Below are 25,060 nucleotides of genomic sequence, written 5' to 3'. Positions count from 1 at the left end.
TGCCGCCTTACTGCTGGGATACGGTTGCCTTTCCTGGGACCTCAGCTTGCCAGCTGAACCAATGGCCTTTATGCTCTGCTGAGAGGTCCTGCTGGCTTGGTCCTACAAGATGCTCCTGTATTGTCCACTGCTTCCTACACACACACAGGCACTCTTTACTAAAACCTAGTGCCTGGAACCATTCCTTGCTAGAAGGTCTGGGAAATTGTGGGGTACTGCTAGAAATAAATAATTTTCCGTAGTGTTTCGAGATGCTGAAGCTCTTATTCCCATTTTTGATTCCATTTTCTACTCTGTTTTAGTAGGTTGTGTTTTCATGTTATACCAAGAAGTTGCTGGACCTTCTAAGCTGGGCAATGAGATGTCCTAGTGCAGGAGCAGCAGAGCTTTAGCCTCATTAAGGATGTCTATTGCCAAAGAGAAGAAGGGTTATCTATGATAAACAATTGAAAAACAATGGAAGTTAGTGCTATTAATGTGAAATAGACAGGCTATCCATACCTAATTACTCCCTTTTGTTTTGCCAGTATGCCAATCCAGAGTCTTTAGCACCTGTACGTCATTAATGTGGTATCCTCAAGTCTTTAGTCTAGTACCAAGGTGTTGTTCTAACAGTTAGCCTCACTTCTAACTCATCCCTTATTAGATAATTTCTGAAGCACAATCTCTGGTCAAAATGGCCTTGTGCCTGGACCTCATAGTTAGTCTGGGAGGCAATTCTTCAGGGTGAATTTGAGACGTGTTGTCAAGGAGTCACATGGAAACCCAAAATATGGCTTAAATTGTTACTTGGGGGAATATTCAGCATTGATCAGTCTGCTCCCATTTGAACACGGACTCAATATTCAGAACCCAGAAGAGCTGTTAAATTGTAAAATGTTACTGTAAAACTTCTCTGGGAAATCTGGCATGGTGATATGCCATGTCAGGATGCAGAAGGAGCTGTTACCTAGGTAAGGAAGGCTGTGGTTCAGAAAAGTATCATCACAGCAGTCCTAGCTGAAAGCATGCACTCACAGCAAGTATGAGAAGGAAATCTGCAGAGCAATCATGCTATGCTGAAAGTGGGTTGAACTCCTTGGTTTTTGTTCTGAGACTGAAGGAGAACTGATGACACAAAGACTAAGCTTGGCTCTTGTCTGTTCTTGCCAAGTAAAAGGTTGTGTTGTAGTATTTTTCAACTGACATAATAAAACTAACCTAAACAGATTTAAGAATAGGTTTTCACAATCTTAAAATATTTCATGATTATATGATTTTTCCTTTTTTATACTCCTGTTAATCCTAGATACATACGTATTTGCTTTGAACACAATGTTTTCTGAGCTCAGTGAATGTGAACAAGTTCATATACAAAAATCATGGTGATGTCTGGGGATCTTTGACAGGGTTTTTCTTTTTGTTTGTGATTGTAAACCCTCAGGTAGGATGAGGCCATCTTTCTCTCAAGAGAAACAGCTTTTTTTGTTCCAGTGTTGGTGCTGTGTGATTACAGTGATTAAGCAGTCATTATGCATGTAATTGCGATCAAGGTAGCAGAGCAGGTGCGTCACAGCATGCTCTCAAGCTGAGGACAGTTTGGTTCCTGTTAAATAACAGAAGTAGAAGGGAAGCTGTACTGTTCCTGATGCTGCCTCTGTAAGGCTCAGGCCTTACAGATCAGTGGTCTTGTTGCACATTCCTTCCCACAGGTAGTCTATTCAACCAGTAAAGAGAAATTTCACATTAGATTGCTCTTGGTTTTTTGTTTGTTTGTTTTGTTTGCTTGTATAATTTATAATCCTGCTTTTAAGACTTTTCATCACAGATAAGTATTTAAACTAGTCACAAACATAATTTTTTGAATTGTTCTCTAAGTAGGAATTTTAAGGGTGTGTTTCTTGTTCTTTCACACATGAAGCAGGCTGTAAGCAGTAAAAGTAAATGCTGACTTAAAATAAATAAATAAATAAAAAATCCACCCACCCCCTGCAACAAGCAACCAAACCAAAAAGCCCAAACATGTGATTAGTTGACAAGTACTGTGACAAACAAGAACTGTAGGAGATAACTGAAGTGTTATAATGGCATGTTTGCAAGATGTCTTTGATACTTTCTTTGCTGTCGTGAAAGGCTTTGTGTCTGAATGTGCTCGTGACCTTAGGTTTTGTATAAGCCTATATGGTATTTGCAGCAATGGAATCACAAGTTCTGACGCTGGTTTAACTGTGGTCAGTTTTAGTGCTTATTCAGAAGTTAAGTGAGACTGTGAATCACCACTATTGTTTCCTCTAGCAATATTAATCTCTTTGTGGGATAATGAACTTTCTTTTACATAATATATATGGTGGGATCACAAGATAACTTGATACCTGTCAAAATATTAAATATGCTGTGGAACATGTCAGAGAAATCAACTTACTAAATAACCTCTGTTATTTGATACAGTGTTTGGTGAGCCAAATCTACAAAATACAGTAACTAAATCTACAAAAAATAGTAACTAAGATGGGCTACCAAATAACTGTTCCTGTGAAAAGATGAAACTCAGTCTGTTTTAGTGTGATGACTATTTGAGGGATTTGGCTTCTGTCTGATTTTTGTGTTTTGTCTTCGCTTTAACTTTGTAGGTTGAAGGGGACCAGTTACCTCCAGGACATACTGTCAGCCAGTATGAAACATGTAAGATCAGGACAATAAAAGCTGGAACTTTGGAGAAACTTGTGGAGAACCTTCTGACAGCTTTTGGGGATAATGATTTTACCTACATCAGTATCTTTCTCTCAACATACAGGGGCTTTGCTTCTACTAAGGAAGTACTAGAGCTTCTCCTTGACAGGTAAGAGCCAGTGGATGGTGGAATCTGAGCTGTCATTTATGTGACAGGGAGGCATTGTCAGAAATTTCTTCCATTATTTTCATTGGACATGAACTGAATAACCCAATGCACAGATGTCAAGAATACTGCAAGATTCAGAATTCCACTGTAGATATAAAATGTGTAAATGTATGCTGCTTATATTCTAATTCTTATCAAAGCCTGGTAGGAAAATTATTCCCATGTCAGGAAAATGTGCCATGTCTGGCTGCTAGGGAACCAAACTGGGACCAGCACCAGAAAATTAACCTAGATTTACCACCCCCCACCCCCCAAAAAAAAAAAAAAAAAGTGGGCTGCAAAGTCATACCTAGCGTAGATTGCTATGTTTTGTTGAGCACTAGCGTTTTCATAAATAACTCTCATTTTTTTGAGGGCAACTGATTTGAAACAGGGATTGTACAAACGTAGGGAAGAATGCACCATTCACTTCTGCTACTTTAGATGAACATGCAGTCATAATGTTTTGGAACTCCTTGTTCCAAAAAGGAACTCCTTGATGCCTCGATAGCTATTAGACAAGGCTGTTAAATCGTGTCTGCTACATGTGTATAAAAGCTTAGAATATTTAATATTATTCTTCTCACCTGAAATTGTAATTGAGATGTGGCTAGGTCAGAGGTGATTTTTTTTATTTTTATTTTTTGGAAGTATCATATTTATTTCATTTTCAAAACTGAATGATGTACAGAAACAATTATTTTGACATATAGCAGTTGGAGGACTGGCATTAGAGCTCCTAGGTTTTAATTTTCTCTCTCCCACTAGGCAGATAAGGAACAAAGCATGGATAAGTTGTGCTTTTCCTTTATGTCTGAAAAGGAGCATAATACCGCTTGTTTTGTGGGAATGTTATATAGCTCAATTAATAATGTTATTGAAGTGCCTAACTGCCAGGCCTGCTGCGATTGTAATAATAACTGTGTTTGCTCAAATGCAGCAACTTCACAGCCAGGTGAGAAGTCAGATGAGGAAAGAGAAGCCATCCATGGAAGGCTAACTGTACAGTTAGATTCACTACAGTCAGCTTTACTTCTCAGTCCATATAAATTCTGTTGTAGAACATAAAAAGCAACAAAAATTGATTATGAATATATGCAGAAATAAAGAGATGCTGAGGGATTCCTTCTTTTGAATGTGTAATTCTTTCTATGCCCTCAGTTTTGGATTTTATGTTTTGGATATATGCATCTTTTGAAGAATAGCGTGTGAAAGGCACTGAGGTTGTGCAATTCCAGTAACATTAAAGCAGAGCTGGACAGCTGAATGACAATGTGTCATGAGAATCTTACTCCATAAAAATGTTAATTACCAAGGAGTCTCAGATTTGTCAGAGAAACCAATAGCTGTATGCATCTACGTTGTCACTTTCAACCAGTAATATTTCCTATATAATTTAAGTGAATTATTTTTTAAAGATATGTTTTTGACAGAAGATACTTTTTAAAATTTTGAATAAATAAAATAATAGCCTTTGCAATTATGCATTGCCCAAAATGGCTATTTTAAATACCATTCCCCTAACGATGCTTTTTTTTCTCTGTGTTGGTGGATTGTCATACAGCTCTTTTGGGGTTCTTACATATTGATTGATACGCATCTGGGGAAATTTTCTTTCTGTAATCAATGAGAATTTGCAAGCAGCTTATATACTGTGAATTAGTCAGCAAAGGTGGCTTTAAACCCGAAGATGAACACTTATCTTTTCAATTAAAGTCTCTTGTGTAAAACTCAAGTAACTTATTTTGTCTTAGAAGTGTGTTCATATATCATGTTCAAGTGCTCAGAAAGCATCTTTGTATGTGTTTGCCATCCAGTTCAATAGAGGTGTGGTTTTTTTTTAGTGATTTTCTTACTTCTCTGTGAGGTATTTTGGTAAGGCAAATAAATATCCCACCTGAGACTGTGACTTCATTTTCCAAATCACTCTACAAACACACCTAAAAGTGTTTGCAACAGCCCTGCCCTGAAGCCCCTCTGCTGTCGAAAGATTATAGAGACAAAGAGGGAGAGGAGTAGACTGTCAGGCAGATGTTTAGGAGCATACTGAGGCAAAGATGTAAGAAGGGTTGTACCCCACATGACAGTTTTGGAGTTTGAGCTTGGTTATTCTGGATATTTTTCACTCTGTTCTGGAGGCAGCAGCCTGTTACACAGAGAGCAGTACAAGTACGGTTCTTATTTACTTGGCATAAATTATAAAAGGCCCCAAGTATCAGACAAGCAAATTCGGAATCTTTCATCAAGTCAGTTAAGCTGGATGACCACCGAAGTGATGGATTCAGGGAAACGTTCTTGGTCTGCGGAGCCCTTGCACACGACTAGGAAAGGGGTCTCACGGGTGCTGGCCCTGCTCAGTGTGCTGCTTTGCAGAGGACTTGGTGTGGGTAGCTCTCTTACGGGACAGGTGGTAGTTTCGTGCGTGAGTGTTGTTTCTCTGCTGGAGGCCTGACCCTGCTGGGGTTGGTGGGCATTCTGGGTGGCTCTGCCAAAGGCCAAGCTGCTGCAGGGCTGGGCTTAGGGGTCGTTGTTGTGTCCATCCTCTGTAATATCCTTATTGATGACTTGGATGAGGGAATTGAGTGCACCCTCAGTAAATTTGCAGACGACACCAAGTTGTGGGAAGTATCAATCTGGCAGAGGGTAGGAAGGCCCTGCAGAGGTACCTGGCTTGTATTGGGAATAGTGCGGCCAGCAGGAGCAGGGAGGTGATCGTCCCCTTCTGCTCAGCTCTGGTGAGGCCGCACCTGGAGTGCTGTGTTCAGCTTTGGGCCCCTCACTACAAGGACATCAAGGCCCTGGAACGTGTCCAGAGGAGGACCTGGAGCACAAGTCCTGTGAGGAGCGGCTGAGGGAACTGGGATTGTTTAGTCCAGGGAAGAGGAGGCTCAGGGGAGACCTCATTGCTCTCAACAAGTACCTGAAAGGAAGCTGTGGGGAGCTGGGGATCAGCCTCTTCTCGCAGTTATCTAGTGATCGGACTAGAGGGAATGGCCTCAAGTTGTGCCAGGGGAGGTTCAGGTTGGCAATGAGGAGACGTTTCTTCTCAGAAAGAGCAGTCAGGCTCTTGGACGGTTTGCCCAGGGAGGTGGTGGAGTCACCATCCCTGGGGGTGTTTAAGGAAGGGTGGGTGATAGTGGTAGGAGGATGACTGGACCAGATGGTCTTGGAGGTCTTTTCCAACCTTAACAATTTTGTGATTCCAAGGCACGGGAAGTGGCTATCGGCTGTGGTGCCTCTCCTCGAGATTCTCTGCCTTTGATGTTTAATAGGAAGCATCACTCTCCAGAACTGTTGATTCAGCCCTTCAAAGAATATTGAAATAATTAAATAATCTCTCTGTAATTGAGGATTAAAGAATTTTAAATTTGGGATTGGGGACAAAGGGGGGGGGGCACTGAAACAACAGTCCATCCTACAGTCAGTTAGTCTTGTTATGCTTTTGGTTGTTTTGTGGTATTTCATCACTAGCTATTGAAATGTTTAAAATCTGCTAGGCTGCACTGCTGTAAGGATGATGAAAAAGTCTTTTGGGAATCCTGCTTTTGTACTGACATTAGTAAGTCCTCTAGATAAATGGCTCTGTTTTCTTTCTATTTTTTCCCCTAGAGAAAAGGATCGTAGCAAACTAAGAATAGGAATGTACTAAATTAGTAAAACACCAAAGCCATAAAATCAGATACTCAAATATCAGGAATTTGAGCAAGAAAAGAAGTCAAGATTGTTATGAAGTTCATGCATCATGTGCTTTAGTTTCTACTTCTATGTAGTTTTTTTGTTTTTGTTTTTAAATGTAGTCATTAATGATAGGGTTTTAAAAGCAGCCTGAAGAAAGTACTTACTCATTCTCTGAGAATCACTGGTCATGAGACACCTAAACTCTTTGGGCTCCTGTGAAATGTAGTGAAGGTAGTTGTAAATTGTGTAGTTGGTGCAATTTAGCTCAGTTAACTCTGCAATTAAGTTCTTAATATTTTCATATCTGGGCATTACATCTGTAACGTTACAGTTAGATTGCAGCACAAAAGAAGTGGCATGTCTAACTTAAGAGCCTTTCTTTCATGTTCTCAGGCAGGCATCAGAGGAGCAAGAAAACCAGCATTGGTTAGGAAAGAAGTTGAGCAGACAGGACTAACTTCTTCGACAGAATTCTTAGCTTTGAAATCTGTGCATGGCTATTCCGTATTGGATGTAATTTGGGTGTTCAAGCAGAGAAATAGGAAAATAGACTGCTTCTAAATACAAGGCTTCACTATTCATAGCCTTCTTGGCTGTTGATTGAAAGGAAAGATCCTGACTCGATGCTATGCACTTCTGTGTCCTCACGATCTTCTGGATTTGAAGAGATTGAGCTCCTGTCCCTTTAGAGCTTTTGGTAACGCACTGCTGTGGCAGCAGCTCTGCTTTAAGAGAAGAACAACCCTGTGGGGTTGGCTTTGAGGGTATGAAGGGAGAATAGGGTAAGTTCATGTTGTTTGGGCAGTCAGGTTGTTTAGAGCAGCAGCAAGTCAGGAGGATAGGTGTCTGCCCTCCTCTTCCAATGTGGCTTTAAAGAGGTGAAAATGTCATAAGAGGGAAAGAAAACAGGGAAAAAATTATCCACAGAACTTACTTTTCTGAGCCCAATTCTGATCTCTCTCTGGCTTATATACCTCTCAGAGCAAATCATAATGTAGCCATCAGAGGAAGGGCACGTAGCCTGCTTGACCTTGTCAATGTTATCCCCAGCTTTTTGTAATAAATGAAAGAATTCTCAGGAAATCCTAGGAGGTCACCACTTCCTTCCCCTCTCACAAATCTCAGGGGTATAATGTCTAAGAGTCCATGGATGTTTCCCTTGGTTTTTCAAATATCATGGATAATCCAGACTTTTATGGGCTGGGACAAAAGATAGATGCAATTTAAACTATGAAAGTTAGAATGATTTATATGCAGCTGTGGAATATGAACCTGTGAAGAAAAACAGATGTTAAAAGGAAAAATAAAAAGAGAAATGGATAGTCACTGAATTTAACCAGCTCAGTTTTCATCTCTATATTAGTGTAGAATAAATATCAAAGGGTTTACATTTTTGCAACTTTCTTGTTAGTAATACTCTTAACAACAGTACAGAGACAAAGTTGGGTGTCAGTGCATAATCTTTGTTCTATAAATATTTGTATTTTCTTTTCCAGTGAAGTCAAAAGGGATAACAAAGGCTCTCAGCAAAAGCAAGTAATATTTTTGGCATTAGTTGTCAATTCGAGCTTCATGTGGAGAGTTTGAGCCCCATTTCTTATTCCTGGTGGTAGAGCAGGCTTGTGGTGTAAGGGAACAACTGTGGATGGCAGTGCTGAGCCCTTGTTTTTTGTTGGCATTAGGAAGAACAGCAATGTGGCCAACTCCAAAAAGGCCCAGCCAGCTTTCTACAGGGGAGCAGCTCTGTGCCACAGCGTGGGAGGGAGCAGCACCTGCATCTTCCAGCTGAGGGTGTACCGTCCATAGGAATATTTGCATTGACAGACTTGCCCAGAAATCGCTGTGGAAGCTGGGTAGCTCTCAGCGCAGTCAGCTCTCTTTGGATGTGCTGCAGATGAACCCCTTGCTGCGAGTGCTGCAGGGGTGTCTGCACAAATTCTGATTAAACAGAGTCCTGGGGCTCTTGGACAGGTGTCCTGGGAAGGCTGGATGTTTTATACCCTAAGTGTGGGGAAAAATACTCGTTAACCTTTTGACGCAGTCTGCAGAGTGTCCTGTCCAAGCAGTGCAAGCGTTAACTGAATTTGGGGCATGAAACATTATTCTGTCCCATAGAGCTGAAATTCTCTTGTCTGAGTGATAGAGGTGAATAAGAAACCATGCTATATTTTAGAGAAACTTAAGTATTAGGACAGAAAAAAAAAAGTTCCTTAGAGGAGTGGATAATTCAGAATGATGTGCTTTCGTTAAATAGGTTTGCACTGTGGTGATGTTTTGTGAAATCTGGGCAAAACCTTTTATCCAGCTTGGGCCTTTCTGTGCTAAAGTAAGCAGTGGTCAGCTTGTAAGTATGTGAGGCTCTGCAGCCATTCGTGCTCAGGAGGAGCCTTTCTGGGCTGTGCACTGCTGGCTTCATTGCTGGCCTGGCTGTGAAGGACCTGGCGGTTATCTCCCTCCCAGCACAGCAGGGTGAGGTAAAGGGACATGCATATTGCTTCCACTGCCTTAAGTCCTCTTCACATGACACAGGGGGCCAGCAGGAAGCCCTCCCAAAGCCAAAAACACATGGGTTCAGTTAGTGTGTGGCAGGGGTCACACAGTTGCATGGTGCTCCTGCTTGCAGTGTCTTGGGCTCTCACATCCTGTGCTGCTCTCGTCATCACAGAAATGCACAAACCGCCTGGGCGGAGAGAAACGTTTCTAAAGGCAACGCATCCAGTGCAGTGAGTGGAGTCACAGAAAATGTCAAGCAAGGCATATGGTTTAAAATTGTTAAGAGAAAGTTCGCAGTGTTTTTAAGACAGATACAGTTCCCTCTGTATCGCTCAGAAGGGACTTACTGGATTCTCAGAGCTTGTGGTAGTGGCCTTTAGGTTGTGCTCTTCGGTAATTTCTGTTCTTTAATATAACCAGAGATGTGCAATTTGAATAAATCTGTTCTTTTTTTTTTTTTTTTTTTTTTTTTCCCCTCCAGATGGCTTCAAATTAAATTTTTGCTTTTTATTAGAAACTGGAGCTCTCTTCATTATTTTGGCTGTATTCAGTCTATAAAGGTGTGGTTTTTTTACCATAGAATAGAGGTCAAACTAAACAAAATCTTGGTCATTGGCTGGAATGTTGAAAAGTGTTGAATGTATTTTCAGACCTATTTAGGAGTAATTGGACATCCCCATCCCTTTAGTATGCATGGAGGTTTGGCATCTAAACACACTAGACAGCTTTGAAAACCTGCCAAGTGCTTAACACTATGCATTCTGGTATGGTCTCTTTGGTAGGAGTTGGCAGTAAAGTTTTAAAAAAAATAAATACATCTTGTCAGCATTTGGATGTGGAAATGCAGGATGGAAGTTCCTGGAAAGAGACAAAGGGACTGGGGAGGCTGAGCCAGGAGAAGATGAGCTCCTCCAGGTACCGGGTGTAGGAATACGGCCGGGTGCCCTTGCCCCAGCCTTCAGTCTCCCCCCTGCTACTGGCTGGACTGTGGAACCCAGTGCTCACAAATGTGGTGAACGCCAAAGGGATTTTGCTGTCCAGATGAGAGCAGATGCAAGCCAAGTTCCTCCCTTGCGTATTTAATTTTGTCATGGTAATCGTGTTCCTTTGCAGCGGTGCTTAGAAGCAGGGCTGCACTGTGCTTGCACAGTAGCATATAAAGTAGCCATCGGTCCCTGTCTCGAGGGGTTGGCAGAGAAGGGAATCGAGTTTGTTCGGTGGGGAGCTGGAGCTGGGTAAGCCCAGCAGTGCAATGGCAATAAGAAGTTAGTTTTACGTTTTCAGTTCATTTCTTTTGCTGGAGGATGGCTTAATAAGAGGGTAAATAAAGAAGGTGAAGGTGGAGAGTGGACATGGAGGAGATGGGCTTGAGGAGGACCTGGTTGGCTAGGACGGAATAAGGAGGCAAGTGTAAACTGAGGGCACTGCACAGGCTGGGGAGAGTCCTTAGGCCACTCTGCACAAGGAGGGCAGAAATGGTCAGTCAAGAAAGTATGAAAAAGAGAACTCTCCCAAAGCACCTGCTTTTGCTGTTTGTTTTTCCAGGCTCTGACGTCTCTGGGTGGTTACTTTCCAGTTTGTACCCCCCAGCCCCTGGTCACAGGTAGGGTGAACTGATCCACTGTGCCCAGCTTTCCCTGGGGTGTCTGTGCCATGTCTCCTGCACGACTCTCCCAAGGAGGAACGGTCTGAGCAGCTCGCCTTTCCATTCCTTCCTCCAGCACAGCGGTCTCTGGCTACATCCAGAGCTGCTTCCCTCCTCACGTCCACCATGGGTGAGGAGGCATGCGGGAACAGGTCCTTCAGTAGCAGGTCCAGATATTTTAGGACAGTAGTTTCATATGGCATTAGACTCACTGCTGTTGTTGTAGCTTTTATTCTTTCCCCTATTGTTTTCCTGTATACCAGGTGGTTTGTACTAGCTAAAGAAGTGACCTCATTTCCATGATTCTGCATGTATAATTCAAAACACTTTACAACTCTTGCTGAATATCTATGCTTCTGGTTATTTGCTGCTTGCTTTGATGCTTACAAGCATTATTTAGGGCTTTGTTGGACACTTCTGCATAGAATCACCTTTTCTTCTTATTTCCTAGTCGCTCAAAGAGCATTTTCCTCCCTCTTGTTCCCTTTTCTTCTTAGCAGAGATACAGGGGTGTGTTTTCTACTTTATTTTCCAGTACTTAAATATTCAGTACTGCCCATTACATTCTGGTCTCATTTGCTTAGTCAGTTCTTTTGAGTGGAGACTATAACTTCCCGAACACCAAGCAAGGCTGAAAAGTTCTGTAGGCTACAGGATCCTTTTGTTTCTCATGTCTCTTTTTGTATGCAAAGCATTCATACAAGACTGGGTAGTGAATAGCTCTTTGTCCAGGAGCTGGTGAGAACGCAGCAGTGGAAGTCTGCAGAAATACTGTTCTTTGCATCAGATGTATCATTAACTCCTCCTAAGCCATATTTAATGGCCTGTTGTTCATGCAAAGCCCTTTTGCCCATAGATAAGCAGAGGTTTGCATTTGGCAAAGTGACAGTGTTATATACTTCTCAGATTTTGCACAGAAAATTGCATGCTTTCTCTTACAGTGTTATAAATTTATGTTGCAAAAATCAGCATGGGTATCTCTAGTGGGATTTAAATGCAAATGCCTAATGTTCTGCAGATACATACTTTATATTTGACACAATGTTAGGATGGTGATACTCTGAGTCATCTCAATAAAGTTTGCTCAAAGAACTAATGACAAGTTTTGAAAAGAGAATATAAAAATGTAATTGTTATTCGAGAATTGGAGCTTTCCTTGCTCAGTAGGGGAGAAAAATGTCTTTTGTATTGGCTAAGATCTATTTTGGTCATTTTACCTAGCAGACGGTAGTGGGGAGAGAAATGCTCTCCACTGAGCAACAGGACAAGAGCAGCTGCCGCAGTGTGTGATGCATGTGGTATCAGCAGCAAGTCTCGGTTCTGTCTAGGCAGTCATCACTGAGAAGGTGTCAGCAGAGTTCTCTAAATGTCCCCTGCCCCTTAGCCCACATCTTTTTGTACCTTTTTGTTAAGATAGGTCACCCAGTGTTAAAATATTTGGAAATGCAGGGCAATCTACAGGCCTACAAGTGCAAATATTGAAGTCAATAGAGTTAAATCAAATAAATATAGGCTGAACTTCACACTTCAGCGTAGTGAATTAATGAACTTCACGGAGGTGTTTAGCAGTATTGTTCCAAGGCTTCTCTGATTTATTTTGTCCTTGCAGTAAAGCAGTGGTACCTCAAGCAGTGAATTGCATTCACTTTGAATTGGAAAAAGGTGTGACTGGGACCTGGGAGAGGCCAGGTATGGTTTAGTGGTGAATTTGGGCACAGTAGAGTCAGAAAGAAGGGGTCTATTCAATTTTACCTCTTCAAGAGTGCTGATCTCAATAGAAAGAACATGGATAGGGTATGATAATGCTTGGGAAACATAGAAGAAAGCAGAGAGGACATTGATGCACCAAAAAAATTCAGAACAAAATTGACATTTGTTCTTCCACTAAGTAGTGATTCCTCTGTGAATGCTCCTGCTAGGATTCACTATGATCCTGAGGAGATCAAGGGGTTAGTCAACATAGTTAGTTTAGAAGTGGATTCTTACTCCATTGTCAGTTTGGCGAAGCGTATTTTTCTTCGGATGTTTGGATTAGATGTGTGAAATCACAATGGTGAAATGGCTTGTCCTGTGCGTACCTCCATGGCCAAGGACCCTTTCTATTTTTGAAGTTCTTAAAGCCTTTTCTCATGTTGCTGCAGTCCTGTAGGATCAGCAGGATTGTTTCTTTATACTGGGAATTTATGCCCTTCAGAACCTAAGATTTGCAAGTTTTTATGTGTGTAGTATGCTTTTTTACCTGGGCAAAAAAATGCTGTGATAACTGAAGTCTTCACCTCTGGTGTAGGATCTTGCACTTCATGAGGGACGGTGCAGTGGTCAGAGGAAGCTACTGGGGACAAGCAGCCATGGTCTCAGCTTTGCATGGTAACATGCATGGTAACAACTTGAGCAAATCCTTTTCTGTTACGGCTACCTGCAGTGTAGCTGGACATGGACGCTGGAATGAGCAGTGTATTCAGACCAGTGATCTCTGCCTCAGCTTCCCAGCCATAGTGGAATACTCCAGCATTAAACCTTTGTCAGAAGATTGTTGAAACTTTACTAATTATTTTAAAGTATTGTGAAGTTTTGAGATTGAGAGCCATGACAGGGCAGAATATCAGTGAGGGTGAGGGATGGGGATGCAAAAATATGTTCTTTACAATCTTCCTGTACTGAGCTGCAGCTCTTACATGTGAAGCCTTAGACTGATGCTTCAGAGAGCATAAAACTACCATCTCTTATTTCTATCCTTCAAGACAAAACACCTTGGATGAATTCATTGCAGTTCTGCCATGAACCTTCCCTATACAAACTAACAGTCCCCTATTTTTTATTTGTCTGAAGCTCCTAGAACGTTGTAGCACAGTTAAAGGTGTACTTGTTCTCTGAACTATTCAGATTAATTGTAGGTGCCTGACTAACACAGTTATTCAAGCACAGGATATGTAAAATCAGCTTGTCTTATTCTGAACTGTGAGTAGTTGTGCCTCCGCTAAAGCTGGCTGTAAGGAGTCATTAAATTCTTTATGGTGCTGTATATCTGAAGTAATCGGTACTGCCATTGAAAATGTAGTGCATAATCCTGCCCACAAGGCACACGCATTACTTATGTACAGAAGAGGAGATTTTGCTTTATGTTATTGGAGCTGCGCCTCTGTTTTTTTCTTTTCCAGTGGCATTTTCACAGAGCTGTGGACCATTCCCCCTCATGGCAACTGTGTCAAGATTTTTGGCACAAGTAGGCAATTGCCACCTAGAAAAACTTGCATGAAATCCCACCTGGAGTTGGAAGGAATGGCAAATACTAGAGAAACAGAAATCAGAGTCAGAAAAAGTGGTTTGTACAGCCTTATTGCACACTGGCATGTCACTCTGGGAAAGGATGGCATGGAAACTGACAGAGAAGGTCTTGGAGCTTTGAGCAAATTGTTTCGGTTGCTTCCTCCCATGTGCAGGCTACTTCATGTGAATTAATAAGTTAGGTTTGAAGATATTGGTTGTCTCTTTAGGAAATTTCTGCTCCTTAATGAAACAAGCTCCATGATTTTGCCAACTGTTATATCGCATGTTTGTAGTTCAAGCTAGAAACACTTTCTAGTTGTTTGTGATAATTGTCTAAGAACTATATTACTTGGGCTTTGTTTTTATTCAGTAGAAGTTCCTCTAAACACCTATGTCATTTTTTCAGGTATGGAAACCTGGAGACCTTAAGCTGTGAAGAAGTTGGGAGCCAGAATTCCTCCGGATCCAAAACAGTAGTCAGGAAGTAAGTGTGGTTTTGCACTGTACAGCGAGCCTCAGCCAAAAGTCAGTATTGGAGGAGGATGTGGGCAACATAGCTGTTGTCTCATTTGAAAATTCACAGCACTGTTTGCTTGCTTAAATAAGCTTGTTTAAAAGCCAAATATCCAGAGTCATATTGAGACATATCCAGTGGTATAACCCAGAGATTTGTCAGTCAGGGAAATTGTCTTGTATTTGAACAAGAGAGGAACGCATCCAGGCCAACATTTTGTTGATTAAACAAACAAGGAGTATTTGTTTTCCCTGCCTTATCTATAGCAGTAAATGGCTATCACTTGTGACTGATTTTATTGTGCATTACATTGCAATAGTCTGCATCTGCAAACCAAAGCTGAGGTTGTTTCAGGCAACATGTGTATGCATGCATCTCCTTCATTAGCTCCCCTATGATTTATAGGGTTGCTTTTTGAGTGAAATTTAAATTCTGATGTCACCCTATGTTGCAATAAAAATACTAAAGCTCTTTTGAAATGTAGTTTAAATGGAAAAAGGTGGTTTGGTTATTATCCTCCTAGCATCATATAAAACTGCATTTTATCTTTAGACATTGGGTGTTAAATTTGTACTTTGACATCTGTATGATGTGTGGTTTGCATGCGCTATGGCAATAAAAAGTATCTAAGTGGTTATGTTTGATTACAGTATGTGGAGAAGCTTGATTCTTGTCAGCATTGCTCATGACTGTTTTTCTATAATTCTGTCTCATCTTCTATCGGTTTAAAAAAACTTAGTCTTTTCTCAGTGCACTGTCTTGGCAAGGAGTAATTGAAGAAGAGGCCTCAAGTTTAGTTTCTGTTTGTTCTGAGATAGAAGAAAATGTTGATTTTATTTTTTTTTTTAATCATGTGAAATACACAGTCCTGTCAAGACTGAGAAATACAGTGTAGTATTTTCATTTCTACAATTCAGGCAGATTGTTGATTCAAATCACATCCTTTCCTAAAATACTGAGCCTGCCCTTCACACTGCTTACCTCTCTGCATTTCTGATGGCATATGTATTTTGGACAGGGAGTTTTGAGTCTGGTGTAAAATGGTTCCAGCGTCCCCAGTCCAGAAATTTTCCTTTAACATACCCAACACCTTCCTGTCCTTCACTGTCTGAATGCAGTGGTCAGATAGTAAGGTTGCTTTGCCTTTTGTCACCCATGTAGAAATTGTTTTGTTTAACCACCATGAATAAATTGGTGAAAGCCCCCTTGTCTGTGAGTGTTTCAATAACTTTCTCTGGAAACACAAGTAATTATGCTTGCTTGACTGCAGAAGAAATACAGAGATTAATTAATGTTTATAAACAATAAAGGAATCTCAAAAAAGGCTTTAGTTAGTCTAATGCAAAATATTAGTGCTTGTTACTTTATATTTATTTATTTAGTATTTTTAACACTGCAGACACAAAGCTACAAGCTCTAATGGTTTGGGCTGTTCCTCTTGCCCCATGAGACTCAACACCGGAGCCCAATTCCCTGATTGTTTCCTGGTTGGCATAAGAGAGAGCTGTTAACGCTTTCCTCCCATTTTGCCATGAAGAACCCATCAAAGAACGGCTGATAGTTGAATCTTGGTCACAAGCACCAAGAAGGCAGAATAGTGCTGTAGGTGAAGGAAATAATAGCCAGCCAGCAGGTTCCTACACTGTCATCCAAAATAAACTCTTAAGGACTCTTCCTACTTTGGGCAGGCCATTTGACTTCCCCATATTTCAGCCAGTCCAACCATTAAATATGAGCTAAAGCAGTACCTTTCTTGCAAAACAGATGAAGGATTTATACTGAAGAGGTGGAAGATGCTTTTGCCAATATAAACCATGTCAGGATTAATCCCCCCACCTTTCCACAGACGTGAAGGAGCTTGATTATGAGATGGAGAGAATATAGGTGGGAGTAGTCTTGATGCTAGTGTCGCTCAGCCTGTGGGCAAAACACACCAATTCAATGTTGTGTCTTAAGGTGAGGGTGCAACTGAAATACCATTTAGTAAGAACACATTGTCTGTGTTTGTTTGTCTGTTGTGCTTTTATATTTTTAAAGCAAAATTGTTTTTCTACTGACATGCGCATAGTCTGTTGTTCACCCTGGGCCTAGCTGCTTCCTGCTGCATCCCTGGTGCCTTCCCTTTGTCATGCACCATCTTCATGCAGTCAGTAACTGACAAAAGCATGGGGTATGTCTTCCAGTTCTCACAGTAGCACAACTTCTGATGAGATTATCTGACCCAATTTTCATTAATATATTCAGCACAGCTGATGAATCCTTTGGCCCTCATGAAAAATCCGTATCTTTTATGTCTAATTTTGATACCCGTTACCCAACTACTTGTTTATAGAAAGCTCATTGAAGTTATCAACAAAGTAATTTACATGTCATGTGCACATTTTAACAGATCCTGAATAAATGTGAATTCACTTTCCTGACCTAAAAGTTTCCACACACACACACACACACACATAAAACCTACAGAAATGAAAAAACAACACTGGGAAGAGAATTCATGACTAAATATCTCATGGAGCTTTAAAAAACTATAGAGGTTTCTGCAAAATCTTAGGTATGTATGAGAGGATTTTTGTCGTATTTGGTATATTGCAAGCCCACTGTTTACTACTTTCTGTGTTGAAACTCCCTGTTCATTTTGTACTTGTGGCATAGGGTTATGACATATTTTGAGAAGAAAAGTGTCTGATGTATGTGAATTCCTTTTACCATTTTATTATTCCATCCAGTGCTAATATAGCTAAAAACCTGCAAGCCCTACACTAGAGCTTGAGCACACTTGTGGCACAGTACCGTTTGAGAGGCTTGTGGGAGCTATAAACCTACTCTTGCATTTCCAAATTCAGGGTCTGAGCCAGCAGTTACTTCTCACACTTGTTTCAGTGACACAGAGTTGTTACTGACCTGAGATGACTTCCGCTAGGCTTGAAACCTGCCTTCTAAGGATCCTTTCTGCCATGCGGATTTTCTCCTGCACACATAAGCATCATTCCTATCATTTTTTGGGCCACAGGAGTGCTCAAAGATTTATTTTTTTGTTCAATGGAGATCTGACTTAATTATGTTTAACACAAAATGTCTTTTGGGATTTTTATTATTATTGCCATTTTCTTTAAAACTGTATTCAGTAGTATGCAGTTAAAACAAAGGTACAGTAATTCTGTAACTTTAAAAAGATCTAAATGTTAGGATGATGATCAAGCTTTGACCAGTGAAATATTTCGTGACCTTAATAAAACTGCATGTATTATTTTTTTTTAGGATCGAGTCCCAGTGTAGATTTCATGTTCCAGAGCTTGCTTTCCGCAGTTCTCACTGCTCTTAGTCAGCCTGAAAGTTTGTGATCTCAGTATGAAAGAATACAGTTCAGGAAGGTCACATACTCCAGTGCAGTGTCTGAGTTAGATGGACTTCAGCCCGTGTTCCCAGAAATCCGATGCTATGCCTCTCTTAATTGTCTGATAAGGTAGTTGGGAGGAGTAACTTACTTGACCCTCTGTCTCCTGTTATTAGCAATCCTTGTTGTTACTCTTCCTTGCGTCATGTAAACAAAACCTCCTGGGGCTGATTCTCAGCTCAGGGTACCTTTGTGTCAAGGTAGGACGGAGTGGCTTCCTCGTCTTCGTTGGGTGGTCCCTGTCTTTGGAGTTCTCTGTCTTCATTGCTTGCTTTTTAGCTGAGGACTCCTGCCAACTTTCAAAAATAAATAGGTTTAACAAATCACAACACAGATCTAATACCTAGGTATAACACATTCAGAATAAAATCATATATGTGCTAAGTATAAATGAAAATTTATCAGTATCATACTGATGGGAAATTTAAATGAGATAATCTAGTCTGAAAGATTTCAAGCCCCTTGACGTACTCTGGGAAGGGAGTCAGCTAGGCAAGCAATTAAGGCTGTTTGAGGACCTCAGTCTTCATGAAATTGTTGTGTGTGTTGCATGTGATCACTGTAATCTCTATTCCCCGTAGTAGGGGAGCTCCTCAGTTAACTTTTAACTCACTGCCAAATGGTTGAGTTTTGTATGCAAAGTGTTCTATGAAAAAGTTGTGCCTTGTTTCCATCCCCATACTAAAAGATGGTGTTAAATTTGATTTCTGGGCAATCAGCGCTGGCAGACAATAACAATTCAAAGAGCTGATGTACTACAGGAGCAGAACACTTCTTTCCCATAAGATAGGTACTAAGATCTGGCTGGAGCTGGAGGAGGGCAGAGAAAGAACCCTAAAGCCTTTGAAGTATAATATACCGTAGCAGCCTGTACCTCTGGGGACTTGCCTGTGCAACATTATACAATTTAAAGGGGAGGATTCCTAAAGAACTCGGAACAGCTGACTGCGAAGCAGGAACAATAAAAGAGGTTTAAGCCCTCAACCTCTCTTTCTTCTACAGTCCCAGGCACTGAGGTGGCTGGGTCCTGAGGCTTTTAAATCCTGAATGAGCTCAAGTAACAGTAAAAGTCCTTTCAAGCCTCCTCCTCTTGAAGGTTGTGGTTTCCGTTTGCTACTGGCTTCACTTGGCTTATCTGGAGTGCACTGGTTGTGAATGACAGGCCACAGAAATGAATCAGAATACTTGGGGCTTTTTTGTCTTGAATGTCATCTCCTAGTTGCATCTGCTTTATTATCAAAATGTGGGATTTATTTGTTATTAAAACTTGGAATGTGGCATGTGATTGGAAACTACAGACAAAGCAACTGGAAGCTGAACTGAAATCTCCTTGTTTTATTCCACAGCAATTGGACAAAACAGTTCAAATAAAAAAAAAATTAAGGAACTACTCAGTTACCACACGGCATGCCTTGCATGTCTACCCTTCTGCTTCTTCATTAACGTAGCGAATACCAAAACTTATAATGTTATACTGCAGTATTTGGAGTTTGTCAGAGGGATAAACAAACACTGTCCCAGGGCTTCTTGTGCATTTAGACTGCTCTGGCAGAAAGCTCATCTGGTGCTTCCTACTGAGGTTAGCAGCCCTGTTGGAAGGCAGAACGCGCAGTTACAATCCTGCAGGAATAAAAATGGGCCTGAAACTTTGTGCTCCAGGAGAACAGACACCAAAGGAATGTGAGACAAATGGAATAAAAATTGCTGGAAGTTTCTGATGCCTTGGGAAATCCAGGGTGGGAAGCAGTTAAGATTCATTTGTGAGAGCACCAATCAGCATTCATTCCAGTAAAGCCAATTAAGCTAAAACAACAGCAGAAACCAATGTGGTTACATGAGAAGCAGTCAAACACAGGGCAGTATAAGCAGTGGAAGAGGGGAAGAGTTATGAAAACAACCAGAACCAAGCAAAAAGAATAATTAAAAGAGCAAAGAAAAATGCTGATTGGTATCTCAGTTAAAACAGAGTAACTACAGAGCTGTTCCCTTAGTGACTTCATGTGTCCCACAGACAGACCCCGGCATGCTGTGCAGCCAGACATTCTTAAGTCAAGAGAAGAGCAGAGCATTTGCTACAAGCCACTAGCAAGTTATTTGTAAACAGGCTGGGGGTGAGAAGCTATCATTACAGCAGCCTTTGCACAGAGTTTACGTACATTTGACCCCTTATTCAGAGCTGAAACTTAATTCCTTGTGTTATTGTTTAACAAGCAAAACTGAGAAAATACACCTGGCTTAATTTAATTTCTATGAGCAAGCCTGAAAGCCATTGTGTGGCAAGGGGAGGAAATAACCCTGTGTGAGGATGATTCCCCTGCTGGGCTTCGCTGTATATTTGGCAGATCAGGGAAGCGTTGTCCGTGTTCCTGTCTAACTTCATAAGGCACTCATTTAATCTCTTCTGCAGCTGAGGTTCTCTGTGTTCTCCTTAGTCATTGAGATTCCCTTGTACTCATTCTCTAGAAATAATTGTGGTGGAAAAGAAAGCACTGGTGTTCCCTTCTTGCCAAAAAGTGTTCTGTTTAATTCTGATGCAGACCTCTTCAGGCCCAGGGATACAGCTGTCTTCCCATCTGAGAAAGGGCTATGCCCACTTTCCATGTAACCTATTGCATCCCTTGTGGCTGTGTGATAAGAAGGGCTCGTTCTCCACCTCCTCCATGCCCTCCTGGCTCAGTTTAAGAGATATTAGACCTGGAGCTGCTACAATCTCATCCCATTTCATGGCAGCTTGTGGGCAAATGTCAGTGGGTGAGTAGTTCTGTGTTTCCAGTTCATAAAGCGACAGAATCACATACACATCTCCCAACCTCAGTAGATAGGTTTTAAAGGCTGAAATGTTCTGAGATGGATTCTAAGCAAAACTGACATGGAAACTGGAAGATTTTCTGACAGGTGCAAAATTTGAAGGTATCACTGAACAGAGCCCAGAGCCCATGGTTGGCAGGAGAGGAGTTAATTTTTTTTTTTTCTTTTTTTTTGTGCTGCAAATATCAGAAAGGAAAAACGTGTATCTCATAATCGAACCATGAAAAATGTAGTCTGTGATGTTTCTTTTCTGTCTGAGATCTCGGAAGGCTCCCATTGTTATCTGTCTCTGGGGCTATTGAGTACAGGGCGTTTCTTCTCAAGGGCAGCAAATGTAAAGCTACTGCAAGATAGGGGCCATTTTCCAGCCTGTTTTCAGAAAGCTTCCTCCCCCTGACACACCAAGTAGGAAGTCGGGCAATAGGAGGTCAGTAGGCCATAGTGTACCTTTTTACTTTCCTATTTCCCCTCTTGCCTGAAATTATTTTGCTGCCAAAAATCAGCATCTGTAACGGCTGTGAACTCTTCACCCTGCTCTGGGAGACTGGATCTGTGTTAAACTCTGTTTATTCTTTGGCTTATGAAAGTGGCCAGCAACCAAGCCTCTGGAAATTGAGCTTAGTATGTGAACGATATCAGTACGAGAAAGTGTCCTGTGGAGAGGCTCCTCCTAAGAAATCGTTGCTGAACTGGTAAATGCTCATAAGAAAAGAATTCCCAACGTATTTTTGGCAGTGGAGCCAGTAGGGGTGAGAGTGAGTTTGTGACGTGGGGAAAAGCGGTATGCAGCAGGAGAAAGCACACAGATAGGGCCTGCAATGAGGTAGAGCGTTTCCCTGCCTGCAGCAGAAAAGAAATGAAGTTACTGCAGGCATAGGGCAGTGGTGTTTGTCATGGGCTTGTGCAGGGTGGGAGGGGACAATGGAAAAGCATGGGCAGGCAGGAGAGTAGAGCAAGTGCTTGCGGATGTCTCTGTCGTGGCTGTGCTCCCACCTTGAGAACTGGAGCGTGACACCTGTCCCAGCTGAGAGGAGCGGACCTGGAGCCCCAGGTAGAAAGTTTTGCACCCACTGGCCTGAATAGCAAAGCCCTGACTGGTTGCATGCGCAGTGGAAGCTTGGCTGAGTGGAGTCGTGAAAACCCAGTCCGAAACGGCTTTCAAATGTGATGAGTCTTCAGAGCTGCACCATCTGTTCCATGTTTGCAGTGAAACCTGAAACCCAGGCTGTGTTTGCATGTTAATTTTTGGTTGTAAGTACTCTTTGTAGCTCTAAAATTGTAATTGCAGAGTTTCTCCTGTCAGCTAGCCTAACCAAACACTATTACTGACAGCTTTCCAAATACTCTCAATAACTAGAAGTTTGAAGTTGCCACAATACCAGAGAAGGAAATAGAAAAAACAACAGACTAAACTGGATGGGACTTGGAAAATGACATCTCTACGGGATTAAAAGTTAAACTGAGTTTTGAGGAAGGAACGATATGCTTGAGATGAGACCGAGAGAGGTGATCTTTACTCTTTCTTAACTATTAGCTTATTCTGAGTGTCACTGAGCAGCTGACTTAACCAGATGTTGTTGTAGTTCCCTGTCTGCAGAACAAATGTACCAGCATCTGTCTGCGGCTCTGCTGCGACAGCTTTCTTGGCTGGCTTTTGGGTTCTTCGTTGCACAGGAGTCTGAATGTGTAATCCATTTTCCTACTGAGCTCTTCTTACAGGCTCATAAATTGAGGAGAGATTGGTCCTCCTGGCAGGCTTGTCCCTGGGTATTTTGCAGCTGTTAACATGATAGACCCTGAGCCACTGCTTTGGTGTTCTGTGTTTGAGAATTTGAACTTCAGAAGCCAAGTGCCTGGACCATGGTATTCTTCTCTCATGTTATGTCCTGTTCTCAATACTGCAGTAGGCGATCATAAAACAGTGGCCTTGGCTGGTGCGTCGCGTTATGTGACTGCACCCAATGGTTATGGTCTCTTAATCCCTCTGTCAGTTCAGCTAAACTAAATTCTCTTTAAGTATTTTCATATGCCATCTGTGACTCCCCAGCTTGTGATTTGTGCTCTGGTCAGTCTAATTGGTGCCGCAAAATATCCTGATAACTGATCTATTGACACAGTGCTATGAAGAATCCAAGATCTCGTAGTCTCGTCTCTCTTAAACCACTCCTATCACTTTCAAGCATTCTTTCCTTGCACAAGAGAGATAAACAGTTTTGTGTGCTGTAATCTGACAGCACCTCCTTCTCTTTGGGCTAAGGGTAAAATCCAAATTCTGGTGATGTGTTTTTGCTTTGTAGTTCAGACAGTTCATACAAAAACAATCCGTCTTCTGGGTTCAGCTCTCTCTGTTCTTCAAGCCTGGCACGGAGCACTGGCAATGTAGCACTGCCCAGGCTACGCATGCCACGACTAGGGTTTTATCTTCACAGACATGGTAACCTCGCTAACAGTCTGTGCTCTTGGGGCTTAGGATCAGGCTTAGGCTGCTTTTTTGCATACATAAACCCCAAGACTCGATCAGTGGGCAGTCTCTCTACTAAGAGAGCAGACACGTCTGAGTAATACGGGCTGTGGGACTACATAGCTTAGGATCGAGACCCCAGGCTGAGCGGTGGTGATAGATGAGAGGAAGGGCACTGGAGGAAGTGTTTGATTTAGCACTTCCACTAGGAAGCTGCTGCCCTGAAGGAACCACAAATACCTTGCTTCCTCCCTTATATTTTTCCACAGCATCCCAGGGAGCAGTAACTGAGCAAACATTGCAGCCTCACCAGGCCACAGCTTTTCCCACTGGCACAACAGTGAATTAAGAAATTATGTTCTGCTTTTGATTGTGTGCATAATGTCTAGTATTAGTTAAACACGGACATAGTACAGCTAAGCGAAGATACTTCTGCTATTTAAAAAAAAGCATAACTCCAAGATAATTTGCAAGTCTTGCTTGCTTGACAAAGGCAAATAATGAATGCCAGTGATGGAAAATGATTTTGTTTTATTCGAGGTACTGACTTTATATGCTTGGTAGAGAGTTATTTCTATTAGTTATCATAATTGCTTTATCTATCATTACTTGATATCCTGAGTTTAATAGAAGGGACTCCATATAGCTTAAGTGGATTTGATTCTTCATTTCTATGCATTTTGAGGCTGTAAATGGATCCACTTGTAGTAGCGTGAATCAGCAGCAACTTCACTGAGGTCACTGGCAAAATCTGAGTGGTATCTTAATAAGATTGCATGCATAAAAAAAAAAGAACAAATGCAATTCCATGCTCATAAGCTTCTTCATACTGCCTTGATGAGGAGTGCGAAGGTCTCTGTGTTTTTATTTTAAGGATACGTGCAGTTGTATTGATACAAACGGTATGCAACCAGCGTGTTCTCTGTGTATTTGTTTTCAGTGCGATAGCATCAATCTTACGAGCGTGGCTTGACCAGTGCTCTGAGGATTTCAGAGAGCCGCCCAACTACCTGTGCTTGCTGAAGTTGCTGGATTACCTGAAGAGGAGCATGCCTGGCTCTGACCCAGAGAGAAGGGCGCAGAACCTTTTGGAGCAGTTCCAGAAGCAAGAAGTGGAAAACGATAGTAAGCTTCCTTTCCTTCTTTCTTTCTGTTTTCCCAGGCTGTGTGGTACCACAGGGATTTATCTGGAGTGCATTTCGTTAACACTCATCCTAATTGTAAGCAATATTATGAGGCTCACCAATTATTATTTATTTAATCTCTGAATGAGACTGCAGGTTCTGTGTGAACAGTGCAGTGTAGGTGCCTTTTCCTGCTCATTCAAAGGAGGACTGGGAGTTCCAGTGCTTCTAATATTCAGCCAAAGTCTCAAGATCGTTACAGCAGTCAAGTAGTTAACTGTCAACATACGCCCTGTGTCATTGACTTAAAACACACAGCTGCTCCTCAGGTTTTCTCACTTAAAACCCATCCCCAAAATAAACAAGCAAATCAATTAAAAAAAAAAAAGGTCATCTTACTGGGCTGCAACAAAATAAATCTTGAGTCACAAGCTGTGTTGCTATGAAGCTTTTCTTCCTAGTTACCATCATGTCAAAGGAAGTGTCTGTGGCTGTTTTTTCCTATTTGAGTGGCTGGCTGCTGGTATCCAAGGACAGAGGAAAAGCTTACGTTATGGGGGGTCACAATCTACTGAAACAATAGTGAACTGTAGTAACACAAATACGCTGTGTGCAGTGTCAAGCCTGACACATACCCTTATCCTGGTCAGAAAGTTTCCTGTGGCATAAGCTGAAAAGTCCTAGGAACTCATACAGTGTATGAATGAGAACTAAAAACAACTTCGAGGTTTGGCAGAGGGGCAAGAGGGAGTAATTCATGAAATAAAGGATAAAGGAAATGACAGAAAAGAAACATTTCATCCCCGGCATAAAATC

The 25,060-nt window shown here is 41.6% G+C and overlaps 1 protein-coding gene across 2 annotated transcripts in view; it reads left to right on the top strand.

Annotated features, from left to right (window-relative positions):
* Nucleotides 1-25,060, top strand: part of RGL1 (ral guanine nucleotide dissociation stimulator like 1) — a 75,234-nt gene that overhangs the window by 25,815 nt on the left and 24,359 nt on the right. The window contains exons 3-6 of one of the 2 annotated variants that reach the window (XM_038183154.2): nucleotides 2,610-2,661; nucleotides 2,774-2,818; nucleotides 14,347-14,424; nucleotides 24,061-24,245. In XM_038183154.2, the coding sequence (XP_038039082.1) occupies nucleotides 2,660-2,661; nucleotides 2,774-2,818; nucleotides 14,347-14,424; nucleotides 24,061-24,245 (310 nt within the window). In that variant the 5' untranslated portion in view covers nucleotides 2,610-2,659. Of the gene's footprint in view, nucleotides 1-2,609; nucleotides 2,819-14,346; nucleotides 14,425-24,060; nucleotides 24,246-25,060 lie in introns of both variants that reach the window. The other variant, XM_038183153.2, reaches the window with a different exon arrangement.

Source organism: Anas platyrhynchos, chromosome 8, assembly GCF_047663525.1.
Source record: "Anas platyrhynchos isolate ZD024472 breed Pekin duck chromosome 8, IASCAAS_PekinDuck_T2T, whole genome shotgun sequence".
Lineage (NCBI taxonomy): Eukaryota > Metazoa > Chordata > Aves > Anseriformes > Anatidae > Anas > Anas platyrhynchos.
The sequence above is the reverse complement of the archived record's forward strand: the minus strand, read 5'-3'. Positions and strand labels throughout refer to the sequence as shown.